Below are 26002 nucleotides of genomic sequence, written 5' to 3'. Positions count from 1 at the left end.
CTTCAAAGCTAAAGGTTTTTCTCTGCAATATCCGCCTGCCATAAGCGAGTAGATGGCAAAACGCTCGGAGCTAATCCTCTGTCTATCCAATTCATGAGAGGAGCTCAAAGACTGCGCCCAAGGAGGCTTCAATCTGTGCCGCCATGGCAGTTCCACATTGTCCTCAGTGCTCTGGCGAAGCCCCCATTCGAGCCCGTTGGGAGTATCAACCTAAAATGGCTGTCTCAGAAGGCGATTTTTCTTCTCGCCATCACCTCAGCGAAGCGTATTGGAGAGCTACATGCGCTGTCCACTCATCCTGACTGCTTCCATGTTCAGCCAGAAGGCACCGGTGTGGTCCTACGCCCTAATACAGACTTTATGCCGAAGATTCTTTCAACACAGAATCTCAACCAGGCGATTGTGTTGGACTCCTACCGCCCTCCTAACTCTGAGCCACCTCATGGTCGCTCCTGAAGGGAGTCCTTTTACAAGAGGTTGCCCGGTGGCCTGCTGGGCTTCACCGTCGATCTTCACAAGGTTCTATAACCTCAACATGTTATCTCCCACATCCTTTGGGAATTCGGTTCTAAGCTTGTGACAGATGGTCACATATTCGACTGTGTTTAACTTGAGTTCTGTTAACCAGTCACTCTAGCCCTGTTGGTATGTGGACATTCAATAAGGGTCTTTGACTCTTGCATTGTCCAGTGTCTTTATTCAATTGTCGTATGGTTGTCCGCCGCGACGTTTGGGCATACATATTCCAGCCCCTTGGGCTAGCCGTCTGGCAGCCTTTCTTGAGTGAAACAGAACGTTGGGTTACGGATGTAACCTTGGTTCTGTGAAGGAAAGAAAGGCTGCCAGACTTCGTCGTCGCTCTGGACTTCGCGTTCAGGATTTTTATGAGGACGAAGTATGCCGCGCTGGGACTTATATACTGTGTACAGTAGCGCGGCATACTCACGTGATGAAGTTTTGATATAAGTGTACCTCAGAACTCGCGCATGCGCGGATTATATTCCAGCCCCTTGGGCTAGCCGTCTGGCAGCCTTTCTTTCCTTCACAGAACCAAGGTTACATCCGTAACCCAACGTTCTGCTTATGCTGCCCCAACCGCCTTGAGTGTCGTGCCACCTGCAAACAGAAATTGAAAAATAGTAATGGTGCCCCAGTGCCATCATTGTAACCGTGGATAATACGCTTCTTTTTTAGTTTCCTTCAGCATCAACAAGAACAATCACAGACAGCAGCCTGGCCCCCTGTCCAATGCTAGAGGCATGTGATGCTGTGTGTTTGACACAGGTAACAGAAACATAACACAAGGTAACACAAAGCACTGCAGGCGGACACATCACTCCCATTATTGTGAAGTGTTTTGAAAAACTGTTTCGGGCTCACATCACCTTCAGTCTCCCACCTTGGGTGGACCGCCATCAGTTTGCCTATAACCGGGTTGGCAGGTGAGGTCCACAGTCGCCGCCATCATAGCAGCCCTTAATGCTGCTGTGTCCCAGCAGGGGAGCTATGCCAGGCTGCTCATTGTGGATTTTAGCTCGGCATTCAACACCATCCTCCCCAACAGACTGGTGACCAAGCTGCTAGACCTGGGGCTGTCACACTCCATCTGTCGGTGGATCCTGGACTTCCTGATAGGCCGTTCCCAGAGGGTAAGAGTTGGCTCCCACCTGTCCTCAGCCCATAAACACTAGCAGGCACCCCCAAGACTGTGTGCTAAGCCCACTTATTTACACCGTATACACTCACGACTGCAACCCCTCTCTCACCCAATCAATAGTATCATCAAGAGAGATGATGACTGATTACTGATTACTGATGACTGATTAAACTGATTACCAGGAGGAGGTACTGCGTCTATCTGTCTGGTGCAGGGAGAACAACCTGATCCTAAACATTGCGAAAAGACAGGAGATGATGGTGGATTATAGAAGGATGAAAACTAAAATCCAGCCGCTGCTCATTGATGGGGCCTATGTGGAGAGGGTCTCTGGGCATGCATCTGAGGGACAACTTGACCTGGAACATCAACACCACTGCCACCATCAAGACACACCCGAGACTGTTCTTCCTTAGGATCTTAAGTGTGTATGTGTGTATGGTTTGTCTGTGTCTGTTGTTCTAGTTATTTATTGCAGTTTTTTATTCAGTGTTTTAGTGGGCCGTTGGTCTTACATATATACTAATTTCAATTTACTAATTTCGTTTTGTCTGCAAATGACAATAAAGACATTCATTCAACTGTACTTTACTCTACTACAACACATTCCCACACAAGAAATTCAATTTACAAATCACATTGCTGAGCTTCTGCAGAATGATCCTCTGTGTTGCTGCTTCCCATGTAGATCGTGTCGATATGAAACACTGACTTGTCAGTGATATGAAATGTGGAAATGAATGCTAATTTACAGAAGTTTGTGGTTAATGATGTGACTTAAGCCTCCTTCTAAGAAACTGTATTATCCGGCTCATCCTTCCTGCCCTGGTGCTGACCTTGAACTCCTATTTAGGCAATGTTCCGTTCCCATAACTTTTGGCACCTATTGTCTACATATGGCCATATCTGACACAGGCCTCCACTTTGCCCGGTCTGTACAGTAAATAATTGCATTTAATCTCTATAGCCTACTTACACTTGTATAATAACAATATGGTTGAATCTAAAATTAAAAAAGAAAGAATCTAATGTAATTATTGACCCACATTTTTTTGTTCGACTCAGTATTCAATATGTACTCTACAACTAAAGGCAGTAGGGAGTTCCAGGCTACCTGATTGCCACTCCATATATGGATTCGATGAGCGATGGTCAGAGAAGTTTCAGGTTCGTGATGACGCAGTTTCCTGACTTCATCCATCTAAAGTTCTCATGAATTTTATTTATATTTGTCTGCACTGGCTACACAGAAGGTGTGAAAGATGTCATTAACACTGCACATCCTGATAGACCACAACGCCCCCATTGCCTGCTTTGTTTATCATACACCTATGGTTGATCAGATGACCTGATAGACCACAACGCCCCCATTGCCTGCTTTGTTTATCATACCCCCCCCCTGTTTCCAGTCAGAATCTTCACTGTGCTATATGTACTGTTCAAAATGCAAGAGACCAGAAAAAATATAGATTACAGGACATTTGAAATTATTTTGCCACATAGCCTATGTGACACATGGTGTATTTAGATGGTTGGATTTGACACAACATTAACAAATAAATGCAAAAAAAGCAAAATAACTTCACTTCGCACATACAGTAGGCTACATACCTTGAACCTCATTACGTGCACCCTTCCACCACTGGAACACTATAGTCATTGAAAATAATTTACATGTATGGTGCACCATACGTAGTATTAATTCTGCTACGGCATCACACAAAGCCATTAGCAATACATCAATACATTGCATTTAGCAGTTCTCTGTAACCTGATCATTGTCATTCAGGTACAAATTTCTAACAGGGCCCAGGGGCCATGTCTTCACAGACTATTTGGAAGAAAGAGCACAGGAAGACTACAGCAGGTGTCAAGCCTGCCAAGAGGCACAGGAAACTGATGACACGATTTATGGTAAGGTTTCTAAAATTAGACCCTAAAAGATTATTTTAAAGTCTTAGAGGAGGAGGGCTGTGGGTGGTAGATGGCAAGTCACTCTACTCTTCACTATTACCTGCCCCCCTGGTTCTGTCTGTGTGCGCCCACAGTGTGCCACCTGTGTGCCACCTGTGGCTGGCGCCAAACACCTCATGTGCATCTAGCCTTGGGCAGGGGACAAGACTGCTCTTGTTTTAAAGTGAATGAATGTGCCTATAGGGCTTTCGATGTTTGTGTTACTCTTTTAGGTCAGCAGTCTAGCCTAGTAAGCCAGACTGGAGCATGAGCAGTACAGCCTGGCACCACCGCAGCATTAGCGAAGCCGTGGGACCTATGGTTGACATTTAACATTTGTGCAGAACCTCTCTTATAACCAGTCACCAAGCTCATAATGATCAGATCTTAATCTGTTATTTCAGGCTCTCTGTAATGTCATAGCAGTCATGATGTATTTGAGTCTTTTTTGGCTGAGAGCGAATGGGGCCACTGACGAGCCCATCTGCACAAAGAGGCTACACTGTTCCAAACGGGGGGCAATCACTATTCCGACATAGCGCTATTCCGACATGCCGCTATTCCGACACTTTTTAGGGGTTAGGGTTAGGGTTAGGTTTAGGTTTAGGTTTAGGGTTAGGGTTATGGTTAAGGTTAGGGATGTCGGAATAGCGGCATGTAGGAATAGCGGCGGACGGTGGAAAACGTGTCGGTATTCACAATAGACATTAACGTCGGAATATCGACATGTCGGAATAGTGACATGTCGGAATAGTGCCACGTAACCGTTTCAAACTGTTCAACTGTACTTATAAGCACTTGATAGGCACCATGTTAAGTCTTCCTCAATGACTCATAGATTCAAACAGAAAGAAGAACCTTGTTATCAGAGGACATATTTTGGATTCTTTTGGATTGTCTTTGATGGTGCAATGCTAGACCAACTCGCAAGTGGGTTTGTCTATGAGCAGCAGCCGACAGGGTTTTCATAGCCAATGAAATTAAAATTATGCTTATTGAGAAAGGTAAAATAAAACCCTCTATTTAAAATAGAGATGTACAGGATCCAAGATCCGGTTCCGGATCCGGCAGGATAATAGGGTTTTTCAGACTATCCGGATCCGGCCGGATCTTAAGCAGTGGATCCGGTATCCGGCAGTTACCTAAAAATCAGGATCTGGGGCATCTCTAGCCGAGGCTTTTCAGTCAGTCTTTCACAACCCCAATCGCTGCATGGAGTGAAAGCCCTTTGGAAGCGGCCGTTGAAGGCAGTGTGGCAGTAAACCAATGAGTCTTAAAAACTGATTGCGCCAACGTAATAAAAAGGGCCCACATGTGCGAGTTGGCTATGTGTTTCAACCATTTCGTAGGATCCGGTATCCCGTTCCGGATCCGGCAGGATCTTAAGCAGTGGATCCGGTATCCGGCAGGATCCTAAAAATCAGGATCCGGTGCATCTCTAATTTAAAAGCTATTTATTACAGGACTCAACGTTTTAGCCTCTGGCCTTTCTCAACGCACACACAAAGGTGCACAACACACGTGCGTGCACACACACACACACACACACACACACACACACACACACACACACACACACACACACACACACACACACACACACACACACACACACACACACACACACACACACACACACAAAAGTGCACAAAAACGTTACAAAAACAATGTGTTAGTGCGTTACAAAAACAATGTGTTACATACGTGCAATTGAACAAGTTTTGAATTAGGTTTTCTGAGTGTGTACGTCTCAGATATTCTACAGTTAACATAAGCACATGGTACAAAGAATTCTTCATTTTGCAATTTTTAGAAACATTGACGTATTTCTTCTCTGTTGTCTTTTTCACTTCCTTTTTTTTAGTGTTTTTTTCTCCGTCCTTTGGTTTTCTCATGTAAGCTGTCTGTGTGGGACATATTTTAAAATACGGTCATGTGGGTGGTGATGGATGTGTGGTATTTCCTTTGCACATCAAAAACTCCCTGCTGGCTACCTTTCTGATCATGCCTATTAATATTATACAGTGGTGATGTGGTTGTGGTAGAGACACAGTCACAGTTGTTAGGCACAGTCAGGGTGTGTGGGTGGGCAGTGCCCTAAACTGTATACTGTACTGTATAACTGTTTAACTGTATCATGCGATTATATCACCACAATACATTATAATTATAGGGCTGTCAAATGATATTTTTTTATCCCAATTAATTATGAAAGAGGAGAGAGAGCAAGAGATGTGCTTAGTCTTGCTACGTCTGGTGGAACGGTCTTCCAGAGGCAGCAAGACCAAGCACATCTCTTTCAGCCTTCAAGAAACAAGTAAGACTCACCTCTTTCGTGACTATCTACTTCACTAATGCTTGAGCTGCCCTAGCCCCAGGCCAGACTCTTGACATTATGTGTGTGCGTGTACTCTACTTTACTAAAGTAAGGAGGGGGTTTGATTCTAAGGGCCCAAGCACTGACAGGGGCCCTTAATGGGGCCCAAAATTTAAATCTTTCATGAGGCCAAAAATTTCTGGCAGCGCCAGACATACCACACACGCACACTAGGCCTAGCGTAGGTGTAAATGGGGCATACGCTATTCAGCGTAGGTGTAAATGGTACATACAGCCTTTTGGCTCCAACACTGATGCCAACTTCTGAGTTAGGTTGTTGATTTGTTGTCTTATTCAATAAAGCACTGATTCTTGAAAGTTTGGCAAAAACATGTCCCTGCAGTAAAATATTAATTCTGTTGAAAATCAACTAAATTTTCACAAACAAAATGAACCCAGGTAATGGCCAAGGGGTCTGTCACACGAATACACAGTTGTTTGAAATATTTAAGTGTAATTTTATTACTTTTCATGGCTATAAACCTGTCCACACCCTGTAAAAACGCCTGTCCCAAGGACTGGCATCATCATTTCAATTGACTTAAAATACAAAAATCACTAACAGAATTGAACAATATCACCATGATGTGGAAGACCATATTAAAGTGGTTCTACAGATGTGCACATAGTGGATGTAAAACAATATTTACTATTATTTACTGATTGCTCAAAATATGTCCAGCATATTGGTCACCACCGTCAGATTTTTTCTAAAAGACAATAAAATCAGGTATGCACAAGGTCATTTTCATTACTGAGGACCCCTTTTCAAACCTTTAGCTCTACTGCCTACTTCACCATCACTGAAGCTCCTGTAAGTTTATTATTTTGTCCTCAATTTGTTAATTTGTTTGGACACTGGTACTGTCCCAACCATAAACTGTCAACACCGTCGGGGGTTTTAACAGTGTTGGGAGTAACAAGTTAAAGTAACTAATTACTGTAATGCATTACATTTTTGAGTAACGCAGTAATGTAACTGATTACAGGGGGAAAAATCGGTAATATGTCCTCGTTACAATGCAAGTAACTTGCACATTACAACGCATTTTTTCACCTACATTTTGTGTGGGTATTTTGTTTTCTTTATACAATGTTCGTGGATCACCGCGAGATCAGCTATTGCATCTGATAGTAGGCCTACGTCCGCGCAGAGATTTTAAAGTTCCACGCAGAACATTGCTTCCTCTTTCACGCTTCGTCTCTCGAAATGGCAGGCTGACAAAGGATGACCGATCCAGAAGATCCAGCTTGCTCGTTTTCAAGATGGGTATATGCCCTCTACTTTGACTTCTTTGAAAATAAGGACGCCAAGAACATTTCAGTTAAATGCACACTGTACTTGAAACCCAAACCGCGTTCCACGTCGAAAAACAGTAGCCTACAAACAATTTGACGATTTGAAGAGGTGCCATAGCACCACCAAATTAGTCAGGAAAGGAGGGGATGCATCCCATTCTCACGAGACAGGGACACGGCAGGGTATCCGACGGGGGGATGAGTAGGCCTACGTTGCACCCCCCTCACTTTTGTTCAACTCAACATCGCTAAAATTGAAATAAATCCATTTGAAATAAAATATTATATGTTCGCCTGTCTAAGTAATGAAATTGAAAATGTTGTTGTCGTTGCATCACTCTGTAGCCTATCACTGTAAATTCCAGCGTAATAGTTGCATGAGTAGAACTAGCTGTTTGCGCAAAGTCGCAGAATATGCTGGCCGTGGTGCTGACTGAGCGCGCATAAAGAATAATAGTTCTAGAGTTGTGAGTGAGTGACAAACTGATCTCCGCACAAAGTCACATGATTCAGGCGAGCCACGAGCTTGCAAACTGACTGGCTGGTATCCTCGCAATCATTTTTTTCGCCTATAATTTTGTTCATTGATAAGACATTTTCCCCGGTGTGCTGTAGGCTATATAATTAATATTCAAAATGGGCCTACTGTAGCAATGCATGCATCTGCTCTTTTATCAATAATAATTTTCAAACTCGTAGTGCAGTGAGGTGGCTTTATGTTTCCAAGTGCAAAGGAGCCTGTGCTGCATGCGTCCGTAATAGATTTTTTTTTAAACGGCGCTGGTGTGGTAAGGTGTGGTAAGAAGAGAAAGGATTAATCATTGTATTGGTGAATCAATATTGTATGTGGGTAAGATGCAATTCCTGAAAATGTTGGTTTTCAGTCTGCAGGCTTCCAAAACGATTTGTGGATGGTAGGTGAAAGTCATGCCACCTCATAGATGTGCACTGTAGATTGCCAAATCCTTATTTCCAGTCATTTTGGCTAAAGTAACTAAAAGTAATGCAAAAGTAGTGTAATGCCTTACTTTTCAAAAAAAGTAATGTTGTAATGTAAGGCATTACTTTTAAATGACAGTAACATGTAATAAGTAGTGCATTACAGTTTTTGAGTAACTTTCCCAACAGTGGGTTTTAATAGTATTGTATTACATTAATGTTAATAAATATAATTTTTTTCAGAAAAGGTATGAAGCACCCAAGAAACAGAGCGAAAATGAAATGGCTAATGTGAACAAACAATGCATAATATTTAAAAGAGCGTTTTTTTGTCTCACACCGTCAGATGTCACCACCGTCAGATTTTGTTCTGCTCATCATGTTGTTCCATATTTTACTAAATTGTGCTGGTTAATGAAACATTACTAGGCATGTTAGTAATAATTGTGATCCAAAATGATACTCTAGCTACCACTGAGGTGCATTTCGTCACCTTCTTAAAATAATCGCCTAAGTCATTTTTTTCCAGGTTTGTCAGGGAACACAAAAAATCCCTCAGAATGGGGGAGGACATGAGTTAGGCGAAAACGTGAACTTGACCAAAAAATGACTTAGGCGATTATTTTAAGAAGGTGACGATTTGGAGGTTTTTTTGTCAGAAAACCTGACGGTGGTGACATCTGATGGAGTTCACCAAAAAACACATGTTTTACGTGTTTTTGACATGTTTTAAGAATATGCATACAATAAGTATCTACAGTTATGTTGAATTGTTAAAGTAATTCACTTTAATACAGTAAACATGTGTTTTTACTTCTAATTTTGTCTGCCGCTGTTGACAAAACAAGAAAGAGCCCATTTTATGAAAAATGTTAAACATGGGGAGCTTGGCCAATGCATTCACTGCACAGCCAAGACCTACATCTATGATAATACACCTCTATATTTTGGATTTGAACAACTTAAAAGCTGTTTTTACCACATATTCAACAACCAGTGGCTTACTTCCTAGATAATCTAACTAATGAAGTAAAAACACATGCTCATACTGTGCACACACAAAAATAAAGTGTTTATGCAAGATGCCATTGACTTGAGAGGGCTATTTATTTTGCTAAATGCAGGTACTAATTAGGCCACTTTCACCACTCTCAGATTACTGTCACCACTGTCAGTTCTTAAGTCACCACCGTAAGAAGGAGTTTTGGACATTTTAAAGGAATGTGCTTACAACATTTTCCTTAGGAGTTGTTGAAATATCAAAGTAATAGCCAATTTAAGCCTACACAAATATTTGTGAAATTACAAAAAAATGTTTGTTGTATTTAGGCGTTAAGTAAGCATCGTATGACGGTACATATTTTAAAATTAGAACACATGAAACAGTATTAAAATAGAACAAAAGTGAATTTTCAACATTTAAAGGCATATGTGTGAACCAAAAAATACACATAATCACTTAAAAACTCCAGATACATATGCAACCAAATCAATACAATTTTAATAACTTATAATTGTGTCTGACGGTGTTGACAAAAAACAAGGTATGATCGGAGAAAAGCCTGATTTCTGAAAAAAATACATAATGGGGAGATTTCTGAAAAGCCAAGACCTTAGTCTACGAGGATATACCATATAATTGTGTAATTCACTTTGTTTTTTTCTGTCAACATTACAACCTGTTTTAGCCACTTTCTCAAGAATCAGTGAAAGGTTGATTTCTGATGTGTGAGAATTCATTTTTACCACTTTAATCAAGACTAAAAAAAATTAATCACATCGCGATTAACACGTTCATTTTGACAGCCCAAATGATAACATTACAAAACTATTACTACAATGAATACTATGTTATCATTACATTATCACTGTTGCAAAACGGACAAGTATTCCCAGCCGATCACACTCAGGACTTCAGGGTACTAGAATACGCTCTGGCCACGATGCCAAAGCACCAAGGTTAATGCCCTGGTTGTCGGAGAACAGACAATGATTACTCCATCACTCTTTGCTTCTCTTCTCTTTTTTTCTATTCTGCTCAATTTTTCTACTCAATTGCATTTTACTCTATTCTACTCTATTTTCCGATTTAAAGCAGTATGACCAGCATTCCTACTCCTCCTATTCGCCCTTTCATTCTATTCTATTCCATTCTATTCTATTCTGTTACTCATGTGAGATGTGGGCCAACACAGGTAAGGATAATAGCAAAGCTTAGCCCCCTAAAGGACTTGTGACTGGTGGGAATGGGTGTCTTTGGCCTTGTGAAAGATGAAAGATTCGTAGAGAGCATGCTTGGTAGGTCTCAAAGGGTCCCTGTCAGTGCCAGGCACTAAGACAAGGCCTAACCTTCCCGAGGCGCTGCCCCTGCCTGGGGGCGGTGGTGTTTATCAACAGAGGAATGTAAATACAGTACAGCACCTCCTGCACTAATGAATAGAGCCACGACCTGAGAGCAAGGGAAACAGGGCTGCCACTACAGGTAGGCATAAGCAGAGTAAGCAGAGTGCTTAGGGCCTCAACCACTTTGCCACCAAAATTGATTTTTGATGATTTTTTTTTGTTAAAATTACATCACAAAACATAAAGCTATTAGTTGTCAAAAGGCCCATCATTTTTTGGGCATACTGGAATTGTGAATACTGGAATCATTATTATTATTACTATTAAAGTGGTAGTAGTAGTAGTAGTAGTAGTAGTAGTAGTAGTAGTAGTAGTAGTAGTTGTAGTGGTAGTAGTGAGTAGTATTTGATTATGAGGGGGGGCCTCCTGACCAGTTACGCTTAGGGTCTCCAAAACCTTAGCAGGGGCCCTGGCGGCAAATCTCTGTGTAGTAGCTTGAATAAGTAGAACACCCTGCAACCAGAAGTATAATCGCAGTTCTCCATTTCAAAATGATATCACATTACATAGCTGCTGCTTTTATCCTAAGCGACTTTAAGTATTTTAGTGTATTGGTTACCATTCCTGGAGCAATGTGGGGTTAGGTGCCTTGCTCACAAGCACTTCAGCCATAGATAGAGGTGTAGGAAAAGATAGGGGTGGGATTCAAACCTGCAACCTTCTGATCTTAAGCCCACCTCCTTAATCATTAGTCCACGGCTGCACCCAGTTCAACAATGTGCTGAAGACCCACCTGTTCAAAGTAGCATATGGACTTAATTCAGCATATGGACTTAATTCTTTTATTTTTTAGTTATTATTTACTTGTATTTTTTATTTTATTATTCGATAGAAAAAAAACAAGCTTTGTGGCAATGATGTAACAGGGATGATGTATTATGACCTTTGTGTGTCCATGATATGCTTAAGAGATGCCACATGTAGAGGTGTGGCACTGCACTAAAACTCAAAAACATCAGTGAAGTAAGTTTAGTCCACCCTCTAGAGCAGTGTTTCTCAACAGGGGCGCTACAGCCCCCCAGGGGGGCGTTGATGAGCCCTAGGGGGGGCGTTGAAAAGGATGCAGCTGAGTGGGGGCGGTCTTAGTTCCCATTGTGGTGCATTAGTCTATTTCATTTTTCAATACTAAAGGGGTCGTTGGCAGGCTTATGATGAGGTCAAGGGGGCGTTGGGAGGCTTATGATGAGGTCACAGGGGCGATTGTTCAAAAAAGGTTGAGAACCACTGCTCTAGAGGCAAAGCAACACACAAAACATCAACTGCTCACATGGTAGCAAAAAGCACACTAGAGGGCTCTAGTCAACCATGTATGCACACAATTAGTTCAGTGGACAGCACATCTTCCAGTATTAAAGCGCTGTGTGGGATGGTGGCCAGAGTAGGTACTGCAACATATGCTGCTCATTGAAACTGTGCTGCCACATTTTTCATGAATATTTACTTAGTAATAAACTAATATTTACTACTATGGCAAAAGTACAGTACGTTTTGCAGCTAAAAAGATTTATTTCTGAAAATTAAAAATGGTGGACATGGAAAAGATTCAATTTTTCATGTGTGAAAAGAGCAAATTTTCCAGTCCTAATGAATACTTAGAATCTGATGGTGGTAGTAAGTATTCGTGGAAAAGGTAAAATTTGTGAATGGGTAACATGAGTTCTGGAAATAAACTATTCAAATTATTACACAGTCAATCCAGTGAGAGGCATATTTAACTATCTTCTGGTTGATCTTATAACTGTTGAATCAACACAGCAAAATTCATTGTGTCCAATTCTAAAATCAGGTGTCAGGCTTTATAGGTCTATTGATTTTGGATGGTTTATTTAGATTTGTACACAGTATAATGCAGTGTTAATTCACTGAACGAGTAGGCCTACTCTGGGATCAAATACACTAGAAGGTGTTACACTGCCTCTACATGTTGAATTAACACTGCACTTTTTTTTTACCGTGTCATTTTAGTTTGTTGGCTTTTACCAAATGCACCATTTCATTTGTCGACCATGAAGTCCTGCCGTCCCATTTCTTCTGCCATTACAAGTCAGTTGTTGTGCATGGTGGTGGGCTGGCTTGTTCATGTCAGGGACCAGACAGTAGCCGGAGGGTGTAGCACTTAACAAGGTTTCAGTCGTATAACCACAGCTGCAACTCCACCAAGTAATGGACACTGACATTTGGTAATCTAATTGACCAGGGGCCAGAGGTGCCACTGTGGTTTGGCCATATGTACTCTCGGAGCAGCCTTGAACACCTAGTGTTGCGTTCCAATATGCAACCTTGCATCCTCGACTTGTACTTGTGGCCTCGTACCAGGAAGTAATACGTCGTGATGACATCACCGACAACAGCATTATATGTCAATATCTCAAAAAAGCTCAATTGTAAAGTATTTTTCCCATTTTCAAAACGGATTGTAAATGAAGAATAGCCCCCCAAAAATTGTTTTGGCTAGGCTGACAGTGAAGAAACTTAATTGTTTTCTCCATGGAGGAGGGACATCAGCAAAATGTGAGGCAACAAGCCCAAATGGAGGACGCAAGGTTGCATATTGGAAGGCATCCCGAGTGTTGTCATGGTTGCACCCTGCTCACTTCTGGGATTTTTGTAAAGATTTTAAAAAGACATTAATGACTTTATTTGAGACAGGACAGTAAAGAAGGTGACAGGTAAATAGTGGGAGAGAGAGAGAGGATGGGGAAGTGACCTTGGGCTGGAATCAAATCCGGGTCCCTGGTGCAACAGTGCAGTGCCTTAGCTGTTTGATCCACTGCCAAGGCCAATTACAATGATTTTTATGCATCGTTTTCAACCACATGGCCCTCTTTGATCAATCAGCGAAATGTCGAGCAATTTGGGGCTTGTTAAATGGTTATATTTATGATTGTTGTCAACATGGCATGTTCGGTGTTAGCTAGCTAGCTGTATACCCATAACTTTCCCTGATTGTCGCTCCCAACGCAGGACGCTCCCCGGTCAGCTCGCTCCAATAGAGCTCGAAAGTCCCGCCCCTTAGTTCCGCATTTCACGGGACCTAAGCTGACCATCTAACAACATGGTAGCGTGTAAATATCTTCCGATCACAGTCATTATATGCGCTGGGCTCCAAATATGCTGTTTAAGAGGCTAGATAAAGATTATTCATGCAGAAGCATCAATGTTTTGTTCCGAGGCCGTTTGCATGAAAAATGTGAAGAAACACAGCTTTCTAAAAAGTTTGGGGGTTCGTACGAAAAATTAAACAAAAATATCAGAAACAACATATGTGGAGCTCGTGGCACAACTCGAAGGGGAACGAAATATCATTTTAATACCGCCATTGGATTACATGCTACGATTTTCGGCTAAAAACGGCGTTGAGGTCCCATGAAATCGGGGGAAGTGACGTCACTTTCGAGCTCTATAGAGCTCTTCAGCGTTGACGTCAACTTGTATGCGGCGTTTGGACTTCCGGTTCGATGGCGATTTTTTACATTGCAAAACGCCATAGAGATTCAGGTTTGGCAAAAATATAAGTTGCACGGCAACAACGAACATTAGCGTGTCCCTGCATCCCTTTCTCATTAGTGGAACGGATCGTATCATCATGTTGGTGTATTCACATGTTAACCCCTTAAGGCGCGGCTTTATAAATTCATTGTTACCAATATGGTAATGACCATGTCGTGGTACATTACTAAAGGGCCTGTGTTGTGTCATAGTATTGTAGTGTTATGGTAGTTACATTTCAATGTCTATTACAGCGTGCCACTGGAGGTACGCCGCGCATTAAGGGGTTAAGTCATGACGATTATAATTCAATATTGCTAACCCCTTTCTGATCATTAAAACTTCCGAACTACATACTTTCCTTTGGTTGCCATGGGTACATCCCTCCGCACGTACATGCCGTTAGATACAGGCGCCGCTTCTGTAGTCGCCAAAAGCTTCCGGGTTTAGCATATGGACGCAACATCGTATTTATGTCGAAGTTTGACACAAAATGATCAACCATGTCATACCTACAGCCTATTTTTAACACCCTCGACAGTTTGCGGGGGTTCGCTAAGCGCGTGCTTGCACTCGGAGCTTATTTGAAATTTACCCCTATTCATTCCCAATGGAGGCCGGAAGCCGATACGAACCAGGAAGTCCTTAAATGCTAACATGAAAGACTACAATCTACTACATGCTTCCGCGTTACTGAAGAACTCTATTAGCCAGACTATCGATCCCATCTATTTAGTAAGCTACTCAAAGACTTTCAAAGCTCCCAAATGTCTCGTTTTTAATGGCATGTGTCTTATTATAAATTGGGGCCGCAATTTCATTCTACACCTACAGTAGTGGTCTGATAATAGCGTGTGACTATCTGGTTCTGTAAATGCTCAACTTAGCTTACCGAGCTAGTTTAAAACATCGAATGATCAAATGGTAATGTGTTGAGATCTATTTGTGTCCGATAAGTTCATGGTGTATTATTACATCAATCCATGTCAGCCACGAAATGTATTATCATCCAGTCTTTTTAAATTAAGTAAACACTTTAGTGCTGTACGTAGCACGGACGGACACCATGCTTCTTCTTAGAAAGTTTCCTGTTTACTAGGTAGCCCGGCCCCCCTCGCGATTTGATTGGCCCTGTCATCGGATAACTTTCAGCCTCGCAAAACGACCGGGGTCCGCTAGACTGCCCCCGGGAGCAAATTCAATTTGCGGTCGCTAGGGGCGTCTAGATTTCTAGGCTAAACCACTGGTGTAGTGTAAAGAAAAGTAGAAAAACAAACATCACTGCTGCACCTCCCAGCTGTTCTGTTCCATGGTTAGATCTTATGGCTGCAGGGCAGGGGCGTTTTGAGTCTGTTTATCTTGCCCCTTACCATCCACCTGACAGCTCTACTCTAGCAACTGAAGTAGTCAGTGACAGGGATGAGTGATTTGATTTTTAAAAACCCATTTGTTTTGAATCGTGACGTTAGTTAAAATGGTACATTACACACACTCCATAGAAATTGACACATTGCAGGGGTGAGTGAAGTGTGTGCCTACCAGGGAAGTCGGCAAAGGAAAAAAACAGGTCAGTCGTCAAGGTCCCTGGGAGAAAGGGGGCCAAGAAATGGGTTGCTACGGGTTTTTTTGTAAAGACTTTTAAAGCCGTTATTTGAGGCAGCGCTGTAAAGATGGTGACAAGATAGCAGTGGGAGAGAGAAATGTGTGTGTATGTGTTGGTATTACATTGTATGTATTGATAAGAGGGCCCATGCAGGTGACATTGGGCGCCCAACAAAGGCTGCCAGCGGTCCTGGTGCCTCCCGATTTCCATATGCTCCATATGTAAGGTGTGCTCCAGACAGTGTTCAAATGGATGATCTCCTCTGTTGTTTTGATAACCACCCCTTCATGTAAAGAAAGGTGTGGTGATGCAATTGTAGATAACGTTTGACTCATAACCTTTCATAATGGTATGCATGAAAACATACTGTTGTTTCTAGAACAATTACCCTTTAATTATATTTTGCAGGCTTTTGTAAGTGCTGGACTATTTTCATTCATGGGTTTATTATGGCGCATTTGATGAGTGCAGTATGAGTATGACCACATAAACAGTTTCTGCAAGCCAGAGAGAGAGAGAGAGAGAGAGAGAGAGAGAGAGAGAGAGAGAGAGAGAGAGAATGTTCTGCTCTGATGCACAGCAGGCCTGTGTTATTATTCCATTACATCGGAAATTCACAATTTCAGCGAGCTCAAGCACTTGAAATGTATGTGCCAGCGTGCATGCATGTGTACTTGTGCATGTTTGTCCATTTGAAGCCTCCCAGGGACATAAGGGATTGGATAGTAATGACAGAGAGCCAGACGGCTGGTCTGGTGTGTAGAGAGAGACAGATGTTTTGTTGAGTGTGTGTGTGTGTGTGTGTGTGTGTGTGTGTGGAGTAAAGGCAACTTTTACTCCACATACAGTATTTACAATAGGCCTACACAACATTTACAGCCCACAGAACCTTGAGCAGGATGATGTATCTGCTTTTACAAATAGCGGTCATTACATTTCACTTTAACAGAGACAGATTATTTACATTTCCCACGTGCACTTATCAAGCCAGCCATCAAGTCTATTTGCAGAAGGCATTAACATGAAAAAAAGCATTTAGCCTGACAGTTTATCCCCAACATTTTAGTAAATCGTCCTCAGTAGACCTTAATACACGTACAGGAAATTCATATATAAACACACCAACATAAATAAGAAATCCCGAATTCAGGTAAAATAACATTGTGGTAACTGTCGGTCCATGGTGCACAAACGCGCAGCCCTTGCCCATGCGTAAAGTTTTGGACAGCTTCCATCGAGACCTCAACGTTTTCTCTTCACGCGTTTACCTCCTCAGTGTCAATCTCAATTATTAACACTCTGTTCTGGGTAACAAATTCTGAGCTAGTCTCGGGGTGCAATATTTGCACTGAAGTATTTTCTTGATGGCGTTTCTGAAGTCCTTGTTGAAGTAGGTGTATATTATTGGATTCAGCATAGAGTTGGAATAGCCGAGCCAGTTGATCACCGCGCCCACCCCGACCGGCACCGCGCAACGGGATTTACAGACCGACACGAGGAAAGTGACGATGAAGAATGGCAACCAACACAGGACAAAGCCCCCCACGACTATGCCGAGGGTTTTCACTGTTCTGCGTTCCCGCGCTTTTGCGGCTTTTCGCTTGGCTTCGCAGTTGGCGCGAATTAGTCCATCTAAATCCAACGCCGATTGCGTAACCGGGATGTTACCTGTCGAGGAGTTATTCCCTGATATGTTCTCCTTCACACCGAACGACTTTTTAGTCGTCTTCTTTATTCTGAACATGGCTGCTTTGAATATCTTGAAATAAACAACCAACAGAAAAACAAGCGGTATGTAAAACGCGCCAAAGATTGTATAGATTGTGTACAATAGGTCTTGACTGATCGTACACACACCAGGATCATGTTCCGTGTCCCTCCATCGCAACATAGTTGGTAGTGCGACAATAATCCCGCTCAGCCACGTTAGAGCAATCACCAGTGCCGCTCGCTTTGGGGTTCTTCTGTTCATGTAGTCCACCGGGTTCGTTATGGCCAAGTACCTGTCCAGCGCTATTGCGCACAGGTGTAGAATGGACGTGGTGCAGCAGAGCACATCTAGAGACAGGAAAATGTCGCACGTTTTCTGCCCAAGAGTCCATTTGTTCAACACTTGGTACATCGCTGCCAGAGGCAGAACCAAGACCGACACCAGCAAGTCCGTGACAGCCAAAGACGCTATTAAGTAGTTGGTGACACTCCGAAGAGATTTTTCCAGCGCGACCGCTGAAATGACGCAAACGTTACCGAAGACAGAACAGATTACTAGAAGTCCCAGAATCGAGGACACGACAACGCGATAGCTCGCGGTACCTTCAAGTAGCTCTGTTGTATTAGATGTGATATGAGTCCAGTCCATGGCTTCTGTGTATTCACTCTCGGCGCAGCTCCCAATATTGTTGACGCAGTGCAAGGCAACTCTGATCCCGTGCGCATCAAGGCGCATTGATTATATGGACTCGGATCAGGTAAGGGATCTCCCCAAACAGATAGAATTGTGAAACATTTATTGTGTAAAAGCTGAATTTTGCGAAATAGTTCTTCGTTATGAACCATCGAACAGCAGCGCGCTTTTTCTCCACACAACCACTAAAAAACGCCACATGGTCCCCCAACACAGATGTGTCGATATGCCACAACACGATGCCCCTTTTGCATTTAACCCCATCCGTTGGTTTGTGGTATTATTGTTGTTCATAGCAATCCCTTGGTGATGAAATACTGGATATTGTGCATAAGTCCTTTGGCGAGGAAACCTCACTAGGATGCAGGGAGTGTCCACTGTGGACACAAGGAAATCACATGCCCCTTCATGCATGGAAGAATCTGTTGGAGGACCCTAGCCAAACATATTCACACAATGCTAATGTGCTGTAGTATGACAGTATGACACTGGTGTAGGCTTACTTTAAATCTATCATTAAAAAATAAAGTGTGGTTTGTGCATTCAACAAAATGATAATGTCTGAAAAATGTCTATTCAAATGCATCAAATGTGGTTGGCATCCCCTTTATCTTCAGTATGGTGCAAGACCATTGATTAAGTTGGTAGGTCTACTACCACCATTCTGTCTGAAAAACTACGTCAAGCAAAACCACTTCTGCATGGCTCTTCCGCGAATGCACTGGGCAGACACAAATGTGGACGTTCAATATGTCACCCATACCAACTTAACTTCCTCAATTAAGTTAGTTTTTTATAGTCCCCTTGGGGCAGGGGCAATTGCATTTGTAATGAAATCGCGTTGGCACCAGACATGGGACACAGACAAACACATCAGACAAAGACAGGAAGGAAAAAAGAGAGCATTACCACAATACTAAACCATTCGCTTGTCCAAGACAGCTGGATCACTGGGTTACATACTTAACCTTATTTAGTGCTTTTATCACTTGAGGAATGAAAGAAAGCGATGAAAAATGATGTCTGGCTGGAAAGAGTTTAACAGGCCAGTGATTTAAAAAAAGACAAAGACCGATAACATCATTGAGTAAAATACACAATGTCTCTCCATACTTAGCAGAGAACTCCCAAGTAGATTCCTAGCAGTAGTGGCAATCTTCCTGACCGCCGCCACCACATGGAACTTGAAGCACTCTTACACTGATGTATGTGCACACGTATGTAACAATAACACTTTAGTAGGGATCACATGTTGGCCACAAATACATGCCTAATGACTGTCTGCACAAGTGACTTACAAAACTTACAAAACTGTTTAGGGCCTACTAGGGCCTTATTACGATAATGTCATTAATACATCTAAGAAATGAGTGAATACACAACGAACAAATGATTAACTTTGAAGGTTCATATGCTAGCAATAAATATGGTCTATAAGTGTCTTATAAGACGTGCAAAGTGCAACAACATGGCCTCTTCAGCTATCTTTTTCAAAACTTTTTTTTTATTTTTTGTAAATAAGTCTCTTTCTGGTGGGGCAACCACTTTCATGGCAATGAGTGGAAGGTGGGAAAGTCCTTTATCGTCAAATGTGCAGCTCCAGAATTAATATGAATGAAAATGGACAGTGTCGCTGTCAGTGTTCTGTCTCAAGTGTCTGTGTGTATGTGTTTCCGATAAAGCTTGGGTTGTAGTCAGGTGGTGAAATATAGTGTGCGTGTGCACATCAGTACCACATTATGACGTGTGTATGTGTGTGTGTTCATCAGTACAGTATTATGCAACGGGGGAAAAACACTAGGAGTTGACATGTGTTTACTCTGGCATATTTGTTTGTATTATCTCCTGTACATAGAGACCCTAGATCAGTGACATGGCACGCATGGCATTTGCACATATGCTTTATCTGAGGGTTTTCCCCCCTATTCACTTCAGACTAGACTCAAGATGCAATCTACAGATATTAGTTATTCATTTTACATGAGTTATTCTGGTTTTATTTATATTTAAAAATAGAATCAAGATCAAGACATTAGTTATTAATTATTAAATATATTGTAATTTAATATGCAATTAAAAGCATTAGTTATTAGTTTTACATTAGTTTTTGCTTTGATATTAGTTATACATGCAGTACTGTTTGTTAGTTGCTTGGGTACAGAAAGTAATAGTGCTCAGAGCGTCGTGGGGTTGGATGGTTTGGCTTGCTTTGGTGATTTCAGCTATACATCCAATGTCTTCAAGGTGTTGCAGGGCTTGAACCTGTGACTTACCTGATCCCAACACCGAAAACATTTACGGTATGGTGTTAACCCAGCGAGGGATTTCCCAAAAAACAAAACAGAAAAATGCGACCTCTGCCCTGGGACCAGGAATTTACCTGCTCTCAGACAAAATTATTCTGCCCTGGGACCAGATAAGATTGAACAGCCAAATTCACCATTACACAATAATAAACAAGATAATTTTGGTCGAGAGGGTGAATCACATGTCTATTACACGTCTATTACTAGACTGAGGTAAACCGCTAGGACTGATATGGCGTGTCACTGTATGTGGCTCTATGAAGGAGAAGAGGAGAAAAGAGTTACAGAACAGGGCAGTATGAGGCAGAGAAAAGAGAGATTGAAGGAGGATAGGAGAGGCCACATGAAACAGGCAGGAAAAGCAATGACAAGAGAGATGGAGGGATGCAGACAGTACTGAATTTTACTTAAAACTCTCTCAGGCTTTCACTGTCATCGTAATACAAAGCCATAATAATCATAATTGAAAAATATAAACTAAATAGCTGAAACTGAACAACTGAAAATGGCAAGTCACATGATAACAGCAGATTCCAAGCTGAACTGAAAAGAAAAAGGAACATGAATATGACGTTTTACATAGACGTCGGCACATTAACTCTTAACGCATACTTACATCAAATGAACATGGTGCTACTGTCTGATAACGCAGTTCCGTCGAGCATGGCAAACTCAACATGGCGGATCACATCGTTCACCTATAGAGAGTCAGGTTAGCTGCCGGAGCTGACGAGGCACAAAAGTATTCCGGGTACCAATGGCCATGGCGGGCAGCGGTGGTGGTGGGGGGACCCTGGCACGGCCCCTGCCCACAGGGAAGGCTCCACGGTAGAAAGGTTGCTGGCCCTGGTGGGGGTGGGGGGGTAGAGTCGGGCGGACCCATGGCCGAGCAGGGGCAGGGGAGCCGTAGGCCTGGGGAGGCATGAGGAGGGCTGTACAGGAAGACAAAAAGAGACAAAAGATGACAATACACTTCCAATACACACATTCAATACACTTCCAATACAACAAGACTTGGTGCATATCCCATGTGATGAGGAAAAACTTTTTGTCTTAATGGAAAAAAACGTCAATTTTTTTTTTCAAATATGATAATGAAAATAAAGTGCTCTAGGCATCGACAATGCAACAAAAAAAGAATCAATCATGGTCTCCTTAATGGGGTGTGACTTAAAAAAAATCCCCATTGAACTCATTCATTCTGAACCCTGACTGGTCTCTTTAAGTTACTTTAAAAGATACACTGTGCAGGAAATGGTCAAAAAAAGGTACTGCAACTATGCTGCTCATTGAAACTGGGTTGTCTGTTGCCAAATTTGATCTTTTCGTGAAAGCTTACAAAGTAATAAACTAATATTTTCTAATATGGCCCAAGTACAGTCATTTTTGCAGCTAAAAATGGCTATTTCTGGAAATTCAAAATGGCGGACCATGGAGAAGATCCCCCTTTTCATGTATGAAAAATACTATTTTTCTAGTCATAATGAATACTTAGAATTTGATGGTGGTGGTAAGTATTCATGAAAAAGGTAACATTAGTGAATGGGTAGCATGAATTCTGGAAATAAACAGCTAAAAATCTCACACAGTGCCCCTTTAAGTATATTGAAGTATACTTGAAGTATATGGGGCATGGCAGCTTAGGACCTCACATCACAATATTAATTAGTAAATAATTAATTAGTTTCATCATCAACAGTCTCCATTTCAACCTTCCAGTGTTCCTCAGATTCACTTCTTACTAGACTCCTTACATAAATAATATGTCAAAACTTTAATTGAATCTCAAGCCCACTAATAATATGGAACAAGTGTGTAGCGTGTTTTCTTGGCTGTGGAGTAAAGGGTGTTCAGCATGGCCCTTAACAGAGTCTAATAGCACAAACACAGTAAAAGCATGTGGAACGACAACGGTGACGTACTGTAAGTAATTGACTTAGCTGGGACAGAAGAGACAAAAGCGATTAGGGTGACAAGAGGTGATTTCAGTGACTCGAGCACCAGTTTGTAGTTGAACTTGAGCGAATAGTATGCTAATGAGCTATGATGCCGTTCTGCGACACCTGCTGCCGCCAATCGGGATGTCGAAATGCTTGCATTAGGCTTTTAACAGGCACACTCTGTCGCTTTATCGCTTGTGCAGCTCTTTTGCCTCTTGTGGTGTGTTTGCATGGTAACTCACCGGGACGCTGCTGGGCATGCATGGTGGGCTGGGGAGGCGTCGGCCTCAGTGGTGGCACTCCTGACAGCATAGCAGGGGGGCGGGGGAATCCAGAGGCCACAGACAACTTCTGCTGAAAACAAAGACAAAGACAGCATGATTGTTTCTGTTCATTGGAGTTTTTTTTAAATGAATACAATCAAACAAGAGCAATCCGAGATGGCAACCTGGCCCCCTGGCCAACACTAGAGGCACATGTTTGTTTGTTTGCAGGCAGACCGTATTGGCTGTGGTGTGTGTGTGTGTGTGTGTGTGTGTGTGTGTGTGTGTGTGTGTGTGTGTGTGTGTGTGTGTGTGTGTGTGTGTGTGTGTGTCTCTCTCTATTGGATGAAAGAATGAATGACTGAATTGAGTCTCATCTCTCCTTTCCCTCCCCTCCTTCTCCTCTGTGTTTACTATGTTTTTTTAAGGGCTTGTGTGCCCTTATGCATATAGGATAGTCAAGAGTATGACAGGAAGAGAGTGGGAGAGAGAGAGATGGGGCAGGTTAGTTGTGGAAGGACCCAGGCTGGACTCAAACCCGGGTTGTTTGGGGGGGGGGGGGGCTTAGCGCGCCACCATAGTGCCCTGCCCCTATTTATGAGTAAATAAAAACATGTAGAGTAGAGTAGAGAGTAGAGTAGACTTTTATTGTCACTATATAAATATAGTGAGATTATGTTTAGTAGCAACCCACAAATGCCCACAAAATAAAAGATATATTCACAGAAATAAATAATATATAAAAATCCATGTGCATCTCACAGTATCGATAGTCCTGAAGTATTGAGGGGGGGCAGGTGACGTATTGAGTTCAAAACTCTAATGGCAGTGGGATAAAAACTGTCCCTCATTCTCGTAGTGCGGGCACGCAGAGTCCTAAAGCGCCTGCCAGATGGTAGCATGGTAAAGAGCCTGTGACCAGGGTGTGTGTGGTCTTTAAGGATGTTTAATGCTCTGTTTGTGCAGCGTGTATGGTGGATCTCCTCAAGTGTGGGTAGTTGGCATCCAATGATTCTCTCTGCTGTTTTAATGATGCGCTGTAACATTTTCTAAATGTAATCAAAAAAGGGAAAATTGTATTGGATGCTTACCAATCTTTGCAGGGCTATGAACGCTGCCTTCTCTTTAGCGACGTCTTCTGACTGGCAGTGGGGGCCGTGCACCAGTAGACCAGTGGACAGCCTCACCTGGCAAACCACCAGACCCTACACAAAGGCATAGGCAAGGTCATTTTTATGAACTGTATACCACAGTTCTTACAACATAGGTATTACAATGTGCAATTGCAATCAGCAATCTAGGCGGTAGATGTATAGACAGTCAAAATAATGTGGGCTATGTGTGTGTATGGGTGTGTGAGAAAGAGAGAATGTGAGAGTCCGTATGAGATGGGTACAGTGCAACAAGATGCTGTGGTTTATGTTATTATTATTACCGTATTGGCCTGAATAGAAGTCGACCCTGAATATAAGATGACCCCTCCTGTTCATGCTCATGTTTTTTTTTGTTTTTTTTTGGGGTAGGGAATTGAAGACTAAATCTAGTTCCAAATAGGAAACTTATTTGTTTCAAACTGCTGAGGCTTTTGTTCTTCCAATTCTAAATAGAACACATTTCACAATATCATTTCCATGAACACTTCATTAAAGGAGCACAGATAGCTACTCTGCATAGACACCCGTTTCCTTTCTTTGCTATCTCCTGCGTGGTTACCGGTCAGGTGCCAGCACAGTAGCCTTGGCCCGACCGTCCTAAGTGCAACACAACATTCCATACACTTCCGGCGCCAGTCAGGCAACCAGTCCAGTACAGATAGGCTACTTATTGAGCAGACCATAAAAATACTTTGATGACCTGCAGCTGTCAAAGTCGCCGTTCATTTTCTGCATCCAGAAGTTTTCCTTTGTAGTGTGTGTAAACGTGTGTGGATTGACAGCGGGAGTATGTATGGGACAGCGGTACAGTGCAACAAACTGCTGTGTCTGTGTCTGTGCTGACCTGTGCGGTGCGTAAGTAGGTGAACTCCGGTGGCCCCATGCCACAGCTCATGCAGAGACGGCCCAGCTCGGCTGCTGCCTCTGGGCTGGGGAGCAGTGCTGTGGGCCCTGGGGGCCGAGGGGAACCAGGGCAACCAGTGGATTCTGGAGCAGGCTGGGGGGCGTTCGTAAAGTTCACAGCTGTGGAAAGGTAACCAGATGAAATAAAAAAGGATGAGGAGTGGAAAGGATGACTGTTTGGATGACACCAAAACGTTCTGTTAGAAAACATTAATGCGAGTTGACTGCCCATTTTTCAAAAGCATATTGTATGGGCATTTTGAGCCTTTATTGGATATAACTTAACCACTCCCTTCCACACACTCCCTGGCTTAAGTGTCGTTGAGCAAGGCACCTAACCCCGCATTGCTCCAGGGATTGTCTCCCCTGTAAATAAAAAGGGCAGACAGGAGTGGGGTAGTATTTAGAGAGAACCCAGGCCAGACTCGACCCTAGGTCCCCTATAGCAGGATACTACAGCAACCCTAAACTTTCCTTCACCCCATGTAAAATTGCTTCCCATCCAGCCCCTGAATATGATACTTTTGTTAAGTAATAGAGTACCAAGTTTTTTAGTGGTGCGCTTTCGCCGCTTCTGCTGTCGTGTGATTGGCTGAGTGGTACTAGGTGGTGTGTCAGTAGAGGCGGGGCCAGGGGAGTCATCGATCTTCAGTATCTCCTTCAGAATCAGCGTTCCCTTCTGTGACACACCCCACAGAATCAAAAGAATTTGTAAGTACAATGCACATAACAGAAACATTCCAAGAGGAAGTTCAAACCACAGAGTCAAATGCATCACATGCTTAATATGAGGCTATCAAGTCTGTAACCGCAAAATATCAGTAATGGTTGGAAACCAGTATGTTTTTTCCCCGCCTTATCCATTTTCCTTTTCTTCCTTAAAGGTGCACTGTGTAAGATTTTTAGTTGTTTAATTCCAGAACTCATGCTACCCATTTGTTACCTTTTTCATGAATACTTGCCGCCACCATCAAATTCTAAGTATTCATCATGACTGCAAAAATTGCACTTTTCATACATTATAAGGGGGATCTTCTCCATGGTCCGCCATTTTGAATTTCCAGAAATAGCCATTTTTAGCTGAAAAAATGACTGTACTTGGGCCATACTAGAAAATGTTTGTTTATTACTAGAAAAAAATCATGAAAAGATCAAATTTGGCAATAGGCAGCCCAGTTTCAATGAGCAGCATAGTTGCAGTACCTTTTTTGACCATTTCCTGCACAGTGTACCTTTAAACAGTAACACTACAAAATAACTTCATGTATGTACTGTTAAGTTTGTGCTCGGTGAGGAGCCATCGTTAGACAGG

The 26002-nt window shown here is 42.5% G+C and overlaps 2 protein-coding genes across 4 annotated transcripts in view; both read right to left on the bottom strand.

The window, feature by feature from the left end:
* Positions 1-16836: 16836 nt before the first annotated feature.
* LOC134467594 (5-hydroxytryptamine receptor 1A-like) lies at positions 16837-18166 on the bottom strand. The gene has a single exon (XM_063221436.1). The coding sequence runs from the start codon at positions 18164-18166 to the stop codon at positions 17012-17014; it is 1155 nt and encodes a 384-aa protein (XP_063077506.1). The 3' UTR covers positions 16837-17011.
* A 2887-nt stretch (positions 18167-21053) lies between these two features.
* LOC134467686 (5'-3' exoribonuclease 1-like) overlaps positions 21054-26002 on the bottom strand; it is a 47615-nt gene continuing 42666 nt past the window's right edge. For all 3 annotated transcript variants that reach the window (XM_063221540.1, XM_063221541.1, XM_063221542.1), the window contains 5 exons: positions 25234-25369; positions 24632-24810; positions 23725-23838; positions 22613-22724; positions 21054-21362 (listed from right to left, as the gene is read on the bottom strand). In XM_063221540.1, coding sequence (XP_063077610.1) covers positions 21139-21362; positions 22613-22724; positions 23725-23838; positions 24632-24810; positions 25234-25369 — 765 coding nt within the window. In that variant the 3' untranslated portion in view covers positions 21054-21138. The remainder of the gene's footprint in view (positions 21363-22612; positions 22725-23724; positions 23839-24631; positions 24811-25233; positions 25370-26002) is intronic.

Source organism: Engraulis encrasicolus, chromosome 17, assembly GCF_034702125.1.
Source record: "Engraulis encrasicolus isolate BLACKSEA-1 chromosome 17, IST_EnEncr_1.0, whole genome shotgun sequence".
NCBI lineage: Eukaryota > Metazoa > Chordata > Actinopteri > Clupeiformes > Engraulidae > Engraulis > Engraulis encrasicolus.
This window is presented reverse-complemented; position numbering and strand designations above follow the sequence as displayed.

Excerpts from the sequence above, each read along its gene's own strand:
- LOC134467594 (XM_063221436.1), bottom strand. The coding sequence starts at position 18,166 with ATGCGCCTTGATGCGCACGGGATCAGAGTTGCCTTGCACTGCGTCAAC.